This window comes from Eptatretus burgeri, chromosome 11 (genome assembly GCF_056783735.1).
Source record: "Eptatretus burgeri isolate ZD-2024b chromosome 11, Ebu_testis_v1, whole genome shotgun sequence".
Taxonomy (NCBI): domain Eukaryota; kingdom Metazoa; phylum Chordata; class Myxini; order Myxiniformes; family Myxinidae; genus Eptatretus; species Eptatretus burgeri.
Window position 1 is genome coordinate 9,092,650 of NC_140971.1, and position 16,340 is coordinate 9,108,989.

The window sequence follows — 16,340 nt, forward strand, 5'->3', positions numbered from 1 at the left end:
TGGCTGACCTGCCGGACTGGCTATTCTAGCCGGCTGTCCCCATCCTGCGCGCGCGCGCGCACACATACACACACATATATTTTTCCCCTCGCTTCCCCCCCCATCTTGTACTCATTTTCATCTTCAAGACTCCACAAGTCACTTCTCCATCACCCAACTCACTCCTCCCTCACCCGACTCACTTCTCCCTCACCAAAGTAAAAATAAAGTCAAAATATTCAAAGTAAACACAGTAAATGCTTTTCACACTCAATTCCTGCCACTCAGTTTGACTCTTGACTCCCTTATGCTCCTCCTCGTCTCGTTCACGCAATCCTTGTCTCCCATGTGCAATCGTCTTTGTTCATAATCTCTGCCAAGCCTCACACTCTCGGTCTTCCAGGGCTGACTCACAAAGGTAAACCGAGCCGAGTCGACGGGCCCAATGGCGAAAAGCAGCCCACCCCGCCAAACCACTCCAACTCACTAAGTCCACAGGCCCAAGGGGCAAATGCAGCCCACTTACACAGGCGAATACTGGTGTAATTTAATACCAGCAAATACCACCCATCGCTTCACTGACGGGAATACTAAAGGGGTGGGGGGAGAAAAAGAGGGGGGAGAGAAAGATAGGTGTAGGAGAGAGAGAGAGAGAGAGAGAGAGAGAGAGAGAGAGAGAGAGAGAGAGAGAGAGAGAGAGAGAGAGAGAGAGAGAGAGAGAGAGAGAGAGAGAGAGAGAGAGAGAGAGAGAGAGAGAGAGAGAGAGAGAGAGAGAGAGAGAGAGAGAGAGAGAGAGAGAGAGAGGAGGGGTGGGGGAAGGGAAGGCATTGAGAGGTGAGAGGAAGGGAAGGCAGACGTGCGGTGGAACGTTAATTATGATTCATTCTGTCAATTCAAAATGCTTCTGCATAGAATAGCAGTGAAGATGGAAACAAAATATTGTCTGAAATCTAATTTTTACCAGTCAGACTATAAATACTGACTGGAGACAAACACGGCCCGACATGTCCGGAGATAAACGCAGTCTGGAAAAAGGACACCACCCAGAGACGAACACCACCCAGACACATCTGGAGACAACTCCCGTCCGGACATGAACACGCCTTGACACGTTCGGAGACTAACACCAGCCAGACGCGTCCGGAGACAAACACCGCTCAGACATGTCTGGAGACAAACTCCCATCCGGACATAAACACTGCCTGGACGTGTCCGAAGCCCAGCTGTCCAGAGGCAAACACTACTCAGACACGTCCGGAGACAAACTCCCGTCTGGACATAAACACTGCCTGGACACATCCGGAGAGAAACTCCGTCTGGACAAATCTGGAGAGAAACTCTGTCTGGACACGCATGGAGACAAACACGAGAGAGAGAGAGAGAGAGAGAGAGAGAGAGAGAGAGAGAGATAGACAGACAGACAGACACACAGACAGACAGACAGACAGACAGACAGACAGACAGACAGACATATCTGGAGAGATATAGATATAGAGGTGTGTGTGTGTGTGTGTGTGTGTGTGTGTGTGTGTGTGTGTGTGTGTGTGTGTGTGTGTGTGTGTGTGTGTGTGTGTGTGTGTGTGTGTGTGTGTGTGTTTGTGTGTGTGTGTGTGTGTGTGTTTGTGCGAGGATGCTGCTCTGTATTCGGCGGGTGCAGAGCAAGCATGAGCGAGAGAGAGACAGACAGACACACAGAGGTGGGGGGAGGGAGTCAGTAGAGAGAAAGTGTTATGCTTTATGAACAACACACACACACACACACACACACACACACACACACACACACACACACACACACACACACACACACACACACACACACACACACACACACACACACACACACCACACACAATATTCGTGCTTGGCCGATATGGGCAACTCTTCAGGAATCGGCAGATTGTCGTCAGTGTGATTACTGACTTCAGTACATACTGTATACAACCTTAAAACCTTCAGCAGCTTTCACCCTTGTTTTGGGGGGATTTCTTCAACAAATTATACAAACAATGATGCATTACAGACTTTTCAGGGAGATGTGCACAAACATTAATCTTTATAAATTGCTGCCACTCGTCATGTGACGGGAAGAACACAATTTCTTTCTGTAATTTATTAACACATTAATATGGCAAACGGCTCAGAAATCGGGTGTTATCAAATATATTTTGCTTTGAAACTCACAAAGAGAAACCATATAACCTTTGCCAATTATGCACCTCTTCATTGAAACAACTACCAACTGTACATCCCAATCGGGACATGAACTGTGCCGCTATCACCTGTCGGGCACTCGGCAAGTAGCTTACTCACTCAAGCAAGCACTCCAATTACATGTTTGATCAGGAACGGCTGGCCAGGTTGTGGCTGCACACCATATAGGATCCCTTTTACTTTAAAGCCGGTCTTCACCGCACTCGTAGCAGTTAAAGAAATGAAATGAATTTGTTCAGATAATGAGTTTAGCCACAAAAGAGTTGCTGTTTGATGGAGAACAACCCTGGAGATTTCGCAATGTTTAATCACTGGTGAAATAAACATTGCAGCTAATCTGCCAGGTTGTCTGCTTGTCTGTGCACGTGTCACGTGGTATATCAGCTCACGGTCAGCACAAACATTATAACTTTATTTTAAAATGTCCTTTTTCACCAGATTTGCTTTTATTCCCTGTAGAGCACCTCGTGAAACCTCCAAAAATATAGACACAGTTCTGGCAGACACTATTGATAGGCAGTTCCTCTGGGAGACAGGGTGCAAGGTGAAGAAAAGATGTACGTGGCAGCGGCACGTCCAAATACATGGGGGCATGGTTATTATGGTGGGGGTTGTGGTTAATAGTGGAGGGTCGTGGTTACAGGGATGAGTGACCATGGTAACATTTGCGGCTTCGGGGACAAAATGGAACAAACTTGCGAGAATAATGGACGTGTGCACGAATACATGGAGAACTCGAGAAGTTAGTCACGAATGCGAGTGTTGCGGTGAGAGTGTGATTTAATAGGGATGAGTGATGTTTGGAAGCATGGACGTAGTTATGGAAAAGAGGCGTGATTGTAAGGATGAGTGATGGGTGGTCGCATATGCGTCATGAGGTTCGTGTTCTTTGCATGTTCGAGAAATCGTCACACGATGTGTTCGCTCATGCCTGTTACGTGTGTGACGATTAAAGACAATCGGAATTGTCCGTGCATCTCAAGATAGTGAAACCCTTTGTGGCGAAATTTATTTAATTTTCCTGGTAAGAGAAAGAAGAAGCCGATGCTTCGGTAAAAGTCTTGGGCTTATGTAAAAGGGTGATTCACATTCACTGCAATGAGGTGCCTCGACCGTGACGACGAGCAGTGAATGTATTCAATCAGACGTCTCCATGAAACTCGTTACTTTTGTCATGTTCCGAAATATTTTTTTTGCTCAATATAATTCTCCAAACAAGAGAAAAAGATCAGTTTAATGCTTTGAAATTTCACATTTTCTTGTGTTTGTATGGAAGAGGGAACACAGCCTTGCTTGCTTCAAGTAAATAGATATATCGACTTCGTTATAAGACTCGTTATTTCTTTAAATTATCAGATTTCGACACTGATTTAGTCCGGACGATATCCGATCCTCAAAACTGAAATAATATATCGACAATCTACTTTAATTAGTCTGTGAGAGTAGATCGTCGAAAATCATATCATATAAGACATGAAATCGCTCCAAGCAACTAATTTGAAAACTATAGCACTTACAAAAACGTTGTATTCAGTGATTCGAGGCTCTGATGAACAGGAATTTGATAATGAGTGAGGAAAATGAAAAAAAAACTTAATCATGAAGGAATGATTGTGGCTTGTTCTAAGTCGAGGCGTGGTTGAGCAGGCCAAAAAACATGGCGGCTTCTGTCCTCAGCGTGGGAACCCAGGATATGCCTCAAGACTCCAGAGAGCCAGGTGGACGAGGATGGTGCCTGACAAAGGATATAATTAAATAAAGCCGTTAATTATCTTCAAAAGGGTTTTTTTAATGAACTCAAACAACCAATTTTCACTCTTGCACTTCCGTGGAGTTCCCTCAGTGTGCATGCAAAGTTTCAGGCAGATAGGTATCATGGTTTTAGAGTTATGGAGCAGACACACTGACACATATATACACACACACACACACACACACACACACGCTCTGACACACGCACACACACACACACGCACTGACACACGCACACACGCACTGACACACGCACACACTTATTAGTATAGATAATATTTTTTGCAATATTGCTGGCAATCGAACATGGCTGAAGTGTAAATGGAACAGAACCCAATGCCACATCATGCTGGTTGTGGTGATTCATGAATCAGGTTATTTTGGGGCGTTTAGCGTCTTACGGGGTTGGAGTGGGGGTGGGGGAGGGATTTTGCTCCAGCCTTCATTTATATTGTTGCACTTACTGAAACTATATAACATTTTGAGAATTGCATATCTGATTGCAGATATCTTACAAATAATACCAAAATTAATTTATTTTTTACCAAAATTATACAAATATAAAACAATAAATTTTGGCCATTTTTTGAAATAAAAATTTCTGGCATTAATAATAAATTTTCTTCATGAAAACCACTTGAAAAATTATAAAACAATTCTCGAGGTAAGAAAAGTACTTCTAAAATATTTATTGTTGAATCACCATGATTATCAAATTGGGTTTATCCATGGTGATCCATCAAATCCTGCAATCCAGCTCACATTTACCGAGTATTTAAAATGTCGTGTGATCTCAAAATGGTGGGTCGAACATCCTCAATAAATTTTCACGAAGAACAGGGATGCTCCTCTTAGAGAGTAATGAATTAACCACAGATTTTCAAGAAACAGAAATGCACAAGAGTTCTAAAAATGCCCAGTCTATGGCAGAGGGTGGCTTTTCACCAGCTTCATCATCCTCATCATCATCATCCACAAAGTTGCTTGGGTTTTCGAAGGTATCACCAATGCATGTACAGACTTCTGCACACACAAGTTCATTCACCCTATAAGCGATGCCAAGCAGTCTTGGTACATTGACAAACAACATGCTCGACGAAACCTTTTGGTGCTGGATCGTTGTCCATCATCTTGGGCTGAATTATAGCTTGCTCATCGTCTGATATTTCACATCCATTTCAAATAGGATCTGGTAGATTTTTCTTTGCCCGAAGAGCTTGCCTCCACCCAAGTGTCTGATAGTTATCCCATTTAATACAAAGAGCGAGGCTGTCTGATGCTGGTGGCAGCTCTTCATGTCTGTTTCTTTATTTGGCAAAACAACCAGTACCGGTCTGTGTCACATGTAGTGCTAGCCTTCTGGACACGGGTATACAGACTGCATACAAACTTCTCACAATCTGAATTTGTCAATTTGTTCATATCTGGTTTCTGTCCAAGTTTTTCCAGTCCTTTCTGGTGTTCTGGATTGCTGCTGAGGATGCCAAATGACTTCCTCTTATCAATGCCAGAAAGGGAACGATTACTGTCACATCCTGTCAGTGTGTGATGAGTAGGAAGTGCAGCACACAGTTGTGGATTCAGATTTTGTACCATGGAAGGAACAGGTACATTACATACCTCATTTTATCCTTCATCCCACTTCAGAACCACAGCTCTTTGCATCCTTGGTCCTTGAAATGTGTAACACAAAGCACGACTTCGTCAGTTTCTGGAGACTGGATCATAAGTCTCTCAGTTTCAGAGGTGGCATACCTGGTGTGCAGCAGCGTTGTGGTGTCCACTTATTCATTGTCAGATGCCAGGGTCTGCATTTTCACACAGTTGCCTTCAGTGATGTCCACACACGTTTCCCCATCCTTCCTTAAAACCTCCACCAAGTTCTCACATATTTGTCTTCATATTTACTGTCTTTAAAAGCTTGATGCTTGATGTTTGTCTTGCTGGGATAGTTTGCAAAGCACATCTTGTGATATTTAGCTCTGCAGCCACAAGTTCATTGCTCACACCAAGGAGCACGTGCAGCATATCTTCATCACAGTGAGATTCTGCTGCATGCTCAATTTACTGACAAACTTCAAATGTGCTAACCTTCAGCATTTCCATCACCTTTACGTGGAATTTATTTTTTCAGAACAGGCACCTGGCCCAGTCCCAGACATTTGACTGAGATTTCGATCATTTCCCTGTCTGGCTTGAGTCTGTCATGTCAGATTCTGATGTTTCCGAAGGAGGATGTCATGGCCACGTCTCTTCTGAATGAGATCCAGATTATGCTTGCTGTTGCACGTCTTGTAGCAATTTGAGTGCCAGTTTACATCTGTAGTTTTCAGTGCCTCTAAATCTGGCAGCAAACACTCATCGAGGTCTTCCTGCCAACAATGTAGTGCAGAAATCAAAGTCTCTATGGTGGACGTTTTTGTCTTTCGAAGAACCTGCTCCATGTTCCTGACAAAGAACACATTTTTTGTGGTTTGTTCTTTTCCCTTGTTTTGTAGGTGGCGGAACGGACAGGATACAGCAAGTGTCACTGGGTTCATCCCGTGAGTCTCTACTGGCCATTATCTCTTTATCATACCTGTAACAGAGCAATACAATGCTGATTCATTGGAACAGAGGAGGCATAACACATCACACCAGCAAAAGAGAAGAACCAACTACTGACAACCACTTAGTCATGTCTGAATAAACACCTCGTGAACTGGTTACCTGCAGGCATCATCTGAAAAGAAACACAAGTTTGATTCTGATAAATATTGGATGAAATATTCCTTGTTCATGAACTAAACTTCAGTTTCTGAGAAAATGATCCGAATACAATCACGAAAACTTAACTAAATGAGAAACTTTTCCACTCAAGAAGGCATCAATAGGTTCGATCTAATGAAGATTTCTTGAAAAGAACAAGACTAATTAAACGAAAAACTGAAAACAGCAAATTCTGCAGTGGTCTCTTAAATTCAGTACCACGTGATGAGATTCCGTGTGTCTTTGTTTACTCTCGTGCTCCCTCGGATAAAATACAAACAACTAAAGCAGTATGATTTGGTGGTCTCTCTCTCTCTCTCTCTCTCTCTCTCTCTCTCTCTCTCTCTCTCTCTCTCTCTATCTCTCTCTCTCTCTCTCTCTCTCTATCTCTCTCTCTCTCTCTCTCTCTCTCTCTCTCTCTCTCTCTCTCTGTCTCTGTCTCTGTCTCTGTCTCTGTCTCTGTCTCTGTCTCTCTGTGTCTCTGTGTCTCTGTGTCTCTGTGTCTCTGTGTCTCTGTGTCTCTGTCTCTGTCTCTCTGTGTCTCTCTCTCTCGTTTTTTTTTTTAAGAGTAAAAAGATGCACAGAATGTGATATTTTATAATTGAAGTCCTGGTTAGAAAAGTTATATGAATGACAGAACCACCCTAACATTTTCTAAAAACCTATGACGCAATAAGAACTGAACCCTTGTCAGGTCAGGGTCTTGTCAGGTCAGGTTCGATCTGTGACCTGCTACAGGTACCATGTAAACCTGTACTAACCTGTTCCATGGTCGGGTTGTCGGCGACTAAACCGTCTCCCCCACCAGGTTTTCTGGTGAGGAGGGTGTTTGGATATGGACACCCAGCAGGATTAAAAACAAAACCTATCAAAGGGCGGAGGAGCTCCTTGTGAGCCAACGGCCATCCATATCTAGTGCCCAACTGTGTCTGCGGATGTCCTCCTGCAGTTGGGTTAATTCTTATTAGGAGGTTGGTGGCAGGATTTGCACTCCGGCCACCGTAAAACCCTTCATTCCGCAAAACGCAAAAACGCAAAAAAATCTGAAAACCCACTCCGTGGGAGTACCTCCTGTGCAGCTTCCCTTCGCAGGGCAGCTCACCGGATGACGGGATTGGGGCAAAGCCTTCGGGACCCCCAATCTTTGATAGGAGGGAAACCACGGGGTAACATCCCTGGGTCAGATTGCGGGAGAGTGTGTCGGAATGGTGCTGAGGTGTCGTCCACCAGACGGCGGTCTCCTTGGGTTAACCTGAGGCGGTCCCTTCGGGTGGGTGCCTGGAATGTCCTATCCCTAAGAGAGGATGATCACCTGTCTCTGTTATCATCTGAGCTCAAGCGTTTGGACATCGGGATTGCAGCTCTCTCTGAGGTTCGGAGACCGGATTGCGGCGAGATAATGGTGGGTGGCTACACCTACTATTGGTCTGGTCGCTCTGATGGTTACCATGCCCAAGGAGTTGCTGTAGCTGTGTCCAATAAGCTGACCCCAATGATAATTGAGGTAACACCGGTCAACGAGCGTATTATGAGATTAAGGATTCGTCACTCCTTAGGTGTCATTTCCCTGGTCTCTGTTTATGCTCCGACTGAGGCGAGTGATCTCACCGTGAAGGACACATTCTACGCCACACTCGAGTCTGTGGTTGATCAGTGCCCCAGACGAGATACACTTCTAGTCTTGGGGGATTTCAATGCATCGACTGGAACTGATAGGGACGGTTATGAGGTGTGTGTTGGTCCCCATGGGTCAGGAACTATGAACCAGAATAGCACTAAGTTCCTTGACTTTGCAAGAAGTCATGGACTTAGGGTGGCTGGTTCATGGTTTCAGCGCCCACAAGCTCATCGCTGGACGTGGTATTCCAACGCTGGCGGTGTGGCAAAGGAGATGGACCATGTCCTCATTGACGGTCGTTGGAGGATGATCCAGAACTGCAGGGTCTACCGGAGTGCTCAGTTCCTCAATACTGACCACAGGCTTGTTGTAGCAACTCCAAAGCTGCACCTTAAATCCTGGGGAATGGTACCATCCCAGCCGAGGCTGGATGTTGCCAAGCTCAGGGATGAGAGAGTAGCTGAGGAGTTTGCGAACAGGCTGAGTGGACACTTGGGGGGTCTGGATGCTTTGGGGGGTCCTGAAGAGTTGTGGAGCGCCTTCAAGACCACCGTCCTTGATGTTGCCGGTGGATGCCTTGGAGCTCACCGCAGGGCAAAGAAGAATTTTGTCTCTCAAGGGACACTGGATACCATTGACCAGAGTCGCAGGGCCAGGCTGAATGGCAGAGCTGAGCTGTTCAGGGAGCTGAGGCGTAAAACTGTACGTGCACTGAGGGTGGACAAGGAGGCCTATGTGCGAGGAATCTGTGAGGGGGTAGAGCATCACCTGTGGACAGGTGATTCTCGTCCCGCTTACAGGGGAATTCGCGCATTACGTTCATCCAAGCCCATCCCTCAGAGCACTGCAGTTCGAGCAGAGAGTGGTAGGCTCTTGACAGAGGAGTCTGAAGTGAAGGCCCGCTGGGCCGGTTACTTTGAGCGGTTGTACCAGGCTGATCCCCCAACTGTCGAGTTGGACGTCAAGGGTGTTACAATCCCTGTTGCTGACCCTCGAATCAACTGTGGTCCACCTACGCTTGTGGAAACACGGGCTGCGGTGAACCAGTTGAAACGGGGCAAAGCTCCAGGGATCTGTGGCATCCATGCCGAACTTCTCAAGGCTGGTGGAAATGCTGCACTCGTGTCGTTGCATGCAGTTTTGTGCTCTGCCTGGAACACAGGCATCATCCCAACTGACTGGAAGAGGGGCCTTGTTGTCCCTCTCTGGAAAGGGAAGGGTGATCGCCAAGACTGCAACAACTACCGAGGGGTGACGCTGCTCTCAGTGCCGAGCAAGGTCTTTGCTCGGATAATTCTCGATAGGGTTCGCCACCATCTGCTTGAGCACCAGCGTCCAGAGCAGTCAGGCTTTACACCAAAGAGGTCAACGATTGACCGTATCCTTGCACTTCGTGTCCTCACCGAATGCAGACGAGAGTTTCGGCAGGGGCTGCTTGCAGCCTATGTTGATCTCTGTAAAGCGTTCGATTCAGTGAATCGGGATGTCCTCTGGAGGATTCTTGGTCTTCGTGGGGTGCCACCAAACTGATCGATCTGATGTCTGAACTCTACTCTGGTACTGAGAGTGCTGTGAAGTGTGGTGGTACCATCTCTGACTTATTTCCAGTTGTTACTGGAGTTCGTCAGGGATGTGTACTTGCCCCCACACTTTTCAGCACTTGTATGGACTGGATTTTAGGGAGGATGTCGGAGAGATCAAGCTGCGGTGCGTCATTTGGGAATGTCAAGATCTCGGACCTTGACTTTGCAGATGATGCAGTCATATTTGCGGAGACTTTAGACATCCTCTTGGGGGCCCTCGAGGTGCTGAATGAGGAGTCGGAGCCGTTGGGATTACGGGTTTCTTGGGTCAAAACTAAGATCCAGGCTTTCGCTGACATCTTGGATGCTGCTGTCCTGTCTGTGTCTGTTTGTGGTGAGGATGTTGAGGTCGTGGAGAGATTAACTTACCTTGGCAGTGATATTCATGTCTCTGCTGGCTGCGAGTCAGAGGTCAATAGACGTCTGGGTCAGGCCTGGGGAGTCATGGATTCACTGGATCATGGGGTGTGGCGCTGTCGGTACCTGTGCGGGAGGACGAAAGTCTGAGTCTTCAGGTCCTTGGTACTTCCAGTCTTGCTCTATGGGTGCGAGACTTGGACTCTGACCAAGGATCTGAGACGGAGACTTAATTCCTTTGGTACCAGGTCTCTTCGGAGAATCCTTGGCTATCGCTGGACGGATTTTGTGTCCAACGAGCGGTTGCTGAGAGAGACTCGGATGAGATTTGTTACCTGCATAGTCCGTGAGCGTCAGTTGCGGCTGTATGGACATGTGGCTCGTTTTCCTGACTCTGATCCTGCTCACCAGATTCTCTCAGCGAGGGAGTCTCATGAGTGGAGGAGGCCAGTGGGTCGACCACGTGCCTCATGGTTGCAACAGGTTGACCATCATCTCAAGGAGATGAGGATGGGCCTGGCATCTGCCTGGGGGATGGCCAGACGGAGGCCCCTGGAGTACCGGCGGAAAGTGGACGCAGCGACGTGCTGTTCTGGCACATGCTCCCATACCTGACTGACCTGACCCATGACAAATACTGACTCATAGAAAAAAAGTTATACCACGATGTGGAATCACGAACCCTCGAGATGTTCCAGGAGGGTTTCTCGAACAGAAAATACAACCAAACCTTGTATGTGGTGTGGGTTGAGTGGACACTTATTTCTGAGGCCTTTACAGGAAATATCTCCTGGACTTATAAACTCCTTTGGTAACTTATAATGGCAAAACAAAACGATGAAGAAAGCCTCGTGGCTTTGAAGATGCCATTAACTTCAAAACCAAGAAGAAGAATAAGAAGCAGATATTAATGAAGGGGGAGCGTGGGGGTGTGTGACTACCATCAATGTGTGTTCGGCCTAACCCTCGGATGGTGTCCTGGTTTGTAATGTAGGATTGTCGGGAGGATGGATGGATGGATGGATGGATGGATGGATGGATGGATGGATCCTGTATGCTAACTTCACCTCCAGGTCACAGTTTAACAGTATGGATGTGGATAGACCCTGCACTGGTGAACACTCAACAAGATTCATTGTGTTTATCATGAAATGGGTCAGGTAAGCATTCAGTGAAGAACACAATAGGCCTCGGTCTTCGTGATTTGTGAGTGATTTCCTGTATGAACCTCCGTAACAACTTGGGATACAGGTAGTAAACGAACAGAGCAGTCTTGGCTTCGTTCAAATATTATCACATGATAACATTTATGTGTAAACGTGTTAACATTCCTTCATAAGCATGTTAACATTCCTGGATAAGCATGTTAACATTCCTCGGTAAGCATGTTTACATTCTTGGATAAGCATGTTAACATTCCTGGGTAAGCATGTTTACATTCTTGGATAAGCATGTTAACATTCCTAGATAAGCATGTTAACATTCCTGTGTGTGTTAACATTCCTTGGTAGGCATGTTAACATTCCTGGAAAAGCATGTTTACATTCCTGGGTAAGCATGTTTACATTCCTGGATAAGCATGTTAACATTCCTGGGTAAGCATGTTAACATTCCTGGGTAATCATGTTAACATTCCTGGGTAAGCATGTTAACATTCCTAGGTAAGCATGTTAACATTCCTGGATAATCATGTTAACATTCCCAGGTAAGCATGTTAACATCCCTTGGTACGCATGTTAACATTCCTGGGTAAACATGTTAACATTCCGAGGTAATCATGTAAACATTCCTGGATAAGCATGTTAACATTCCTGGGTAAGCGTGTTAACATTCCTGGGTAAACATGGTAATGTTTGAATTAACAGCAGTTAACCAAGTACAAGTCGACAAGTGATTCATGAAGACAACCTCATCTAAATTAAGGAAGTGAATTGATTAGTGAAGGGAACTGAAGATAACTTCACACAGAGATGGGTAACGATGATGAATTGAACAATCACAATTTAAATATGATTAATAAAAACCGGTGGATTCCTTTGAGATTCCTTCTCTCGTAACAATGTGCTGATATTGTGTGGTGAGGATCATCCCCTGTGGTTCAGAGTTCAGGATGATCTTCCCTTATAACCCGTGAATTGATCTTTGTTTCTCAGAGCGATACCTCGATCAGCTCGGTGGAGTGAAATACCTTGTGAACCTGCTCAGGAACCAGGCATGTGACAAGTCCAAGCTGCGACAGGTGAGATCTCCAAGGTCTCCATCATGAACCCCCACCTCAAAGGGGCAGAGTTATGGTCATGCTGGTTTTAATGGTTTACATCAGTTCATCTCATCAATGATCATTTCACTTTATTTGTGTAAATACGTTTTTGTAAAGTTAATTATAAAGGTGGGACATGTACTTAGACAAGAGGTTGAAACCGTTGCTGTTGGTGCATTCCGTCGCCCTTTTCACACTTGTCTTCCTGTGTCAGATTAACCAAAGAAACAGTTTCAAGTTGAAGTTCTTCAAATTGTTTGTTTTGTTTGAACAAAAACTCTCGTGTGAATAACAATGTTCATTCGTAAATAAGTGGTTGGAGTTGGGGAAGGTCATGATTCACAAATATATCAGCAACAACGTAATTTTAAAATCTCAGGTCTAACGTTTCAACCACCGAGTGGCCTTCGTCTGGAAATGAGACACAAACCACGTGTTTTGGTTCCAAGAGAGAAATGGAGAGGGAATCATATGACTGTGACATGCAAATTGTGAAAACAATAAGTGAAAGTTTCATCATCAATTAACCTGTGTGTGATTGGTTGATGTGAGTGGGTATGTCAATGAGGGGGTGGGGGGTGGGGAGGAGTGGCGGGGGGGGGGCGAACTTGGGCGTGTGAAACTACCTGTGGCCTATCAACTGATATTCATCCTAATCTGTGTCTTATGAAGAGGATTTATTGGGTGAAAACATGAAAGTACAAATTCAAAATCTCTGTGGTATCTTTGGACCCCTCCTCTCATTTTATACACATAATAGTTGGGAAGCTCCACCATGAGAGGCCTCTTTAGCTTGGAATCTAACCTGGACTATAAAAGGACCTTTTATCTACTATGCAGGATGTCTTCATGACCACATGACTTCCTGCTCGACCCAATCAGCTGACTGAGCTCACTTGATTGTTCCCTTGGGGGGATTATACAATGGGAAAAATCCAGGAGTATCGTTACAGGAATGTACAATGATAAAAGTGGAGGATGTTTCATCAACTTCACTTTGTTTTATAAATACTCGATAGAGTGTAAGGTTTGGGTTAACCTTTAACCTCCTCCGATAGTCCCCAGGGCCAGAAAAAATCTGAAATGTTTATTCATATTCTTATGATATCTTCATGACTGTCCCTCTCTTTTTCTCATCCTTAAAAGGTCTTCCCATAACCAACTGGTTCACTCGGGTCCTCCAAATGTCAAATATTGCACTTAAAATCGCTAAGGCTTCTTCTTCTTCTTCTTCTTCTTCTTCTTCTTCTTCTTCTTCTTCTTCTTCTTCTTCTTCTTCTTCTTCTTCTTCTTCTTCTTCTTCTTCTTCTTCTTCTTCTTCTTCTTCTTCTTCTTCTTCTTCTTCTTCTTCTTCTTCTTCTAATGTCTTCTTCTTGTGACCTTCTTCTTCTTCTTCTTCTTCTTCTTCTTCTTCTTTCTTCTTCTAATTTTCTTCTTCTTCTTCTTCTTCTTCATTCTTCTTCTTCTTCATTCTTCTTTGTCTTCTTCTTGACTTCTTCTTCTTCTTCTTCTTCTTCTTCTTCTTCTTCTTCTTCTTGCTTCTTCTTCTTCTTCTTCTTCTTCATTACTGTCCCTCTTCTTCTTCTTCTTCTTCTTCTTCTTCTTCTTCTTCTTCTTCTTCTTCTTCTTCTTCTTCTTCTTCTTCTTCTTCTTCTTGTATGTGGCAGCTTGGTGACCGGGTCGCTCTTATTTTGTTGGGGCGTGATTATGCCACTGATGCTGTGCCCTTATACCCGTACACTGGGAACTCATTTCGCCAACCTCGGAAGGATGAGAGGCTGAGTCAACCCCACCTGGTGTTAATTCACCAACATCTCACATCTTCCCCCATCCAAAACCATGATCTTTTCTACCCCCGTTAATCCACCCCAAATCTACCTCCTTCAAATTCCCTGCTTTCCTTCCTGAAAGTCCCTGTAGTACCATCTTGTTTACTCATTGTACCCCACCCCATCCCTCTCCCTTCCACAGATATCCTATTGTCTTTGTTCCCCACTATTTTGTGCTCCTCTACTGCCCCTCTTGTCTCCTGCCTTGTTGTATGTTTCTGTGTCTGAGCTCTGACACGAGCCTCGACTTGGAAATCAAAAAAAAATATTCAGTGGCCAGTGGAGCTCAAACTCAGGACCCTAAGATCCTGAGCTAAGATCCCAAGCCAGCCACCCGAACCATGAAGTGAACACCAGGATTTTTAGCAAAGGCTTTAAATACATCAACAGGTTCACATTAAGACGAGATATCTGCGATCACAAACCGATCGCCAAAGACAAGCCTCCCCCGGCCTCCCCTTGGCGATCGCCGTGACTTACCCTTGGCCTGTGATCCAATGATGGCCATATTGTTTTGAACCTCCATATGACCTTGACTTTCAACTTATGTTAATAGAGTGTAAATTAAGAAAATATGTACCCATCTACAATCTATACATAAAACTCAACAGCATGAAAATCAGAGGGAAATGATTCAAGTTATGATCAAAAATGTGTGTTTTGTTAATTAGGTCACAATCCGAAAAAGTTAGGTAAAGGACACTAATCAAATATCAGATGTACAACGACAGTGCAGGTACACGATTATGATGCAATGACATCTTGGAAGGCCAAGCGATCTTTGAGATTGCATATTGGAAAAATTGTACGATGACAAACAACACATTCTGTTTTTAGACCGCCATTTGACCTTTAACCCGGAGGGGTTTGATGTAAATGAAATGTAAATGTACCTTTCTCTCGGCTATCTAGAGAGGGCAACATCGCTCCGATCAGATAAGCGTCTATCAAGTTTTGCTGGAAAATGTCAAAATGTTTATAATTGTATGGGTCATGACCTTTAACATTAGGTCAAGGTCAATAACATTATCTCAACCCCTCAAACTTTGTATTCCCATTATTGATGCAAAATTTAAATCCGAAAGTCCCAGCAGGCTCCACGATAAAACTCGGAAATTTCAAAAATTTTGAGTGTCGGGAAATTTTAAATCGAAATGTTAGTTTTGTATTCCTCAGTCTCATGACTTCTGTGGTTCTGTTGGAAATTGGGGGCACTAATTGGAGAACCAAATCCTGCAACATCTGTTGGGCTTCCCTTATCCTATAGGGGGAGGATTCATAATTAAGTTGAAAACAACATTATTAAATTGTCCATAAAAGCTGCTGAAGCCAATTCATTATCTCGAGATACTGGAAACGTGAAATAGAACACTTTGAAGTGTAAGAAGAGGAAGAGTTCCAAAGATGAAGCGAATCATAAAGATTGGATCGTTGAAACAGTGATTGAAACCGTAAACAGAGTCCCAGCAGTCCTTTAAACCATACAGGTCATGGTTACTCGAGCTGATAAATACAAAATGAAATGTATTGAGTACAGAACCATTTTATCAGCCTTGTCCTCTCAAAGTTATGATAAATCCCCTTTTGAAGATAATTATAATCAATGTCCTTATTTAATTATCTCCTTTATCAGGCACATCCTCGGCCACCTCCCTCTTTCAGGTCTTTAGGCATCTCCTGGGTAACCTTGCTGGGGTCTGAAGGCCCCATGTGTTTTGGCCTGCTCAACCATGCCTCGACTTGGAACAGGCTGCAACGATTTCTTAACGAAAGTTTTTTTTCCTTCACTTTCTTCACTCATATTATCGAATGCCTCTTCATCATAGCTACAAATCGCTGTGTACATTTCTTCTGAACATGCTATAGTTTACAAATTAGGAGCTTGGAGTGATTTCATACATTATAACGATGCAATTTTCCACGATTTATTTTCACGGAAGAATTCAAGAATATCATCAAAATATTATTTTGGGTTTTGAGGATCGGATTGGAGGATCGGA

General features: G+C 44.5%; 1 protein-coding gene across 6 annotated transcripts in view; it reads left to right on the forward strand.

Moving 5' to 3' along the window:
- The window catches only part of LOC147016459 (uncharacterized), a 428,934-nt gene that overhangs the window by 220,570 nt on the left and 192,024 nt on the right, over positions 1 to 16,340 (forward strand). For all 6 annotated transcript variants that reach the window (XM_085845134.1, XM_085845133.1, XM_085845135.1 and 3 more), the window contains exon 6: positions 12,405 to 12,490. In XM_085845134.1, coding sequence (XP_085701260.1) covers positions 12,405 to 12,490 — 86 coding nt within the window. The remainder of the gene's footprint in view (positions 1 to 12,404; positions 12,491 to 16,340) is intronic.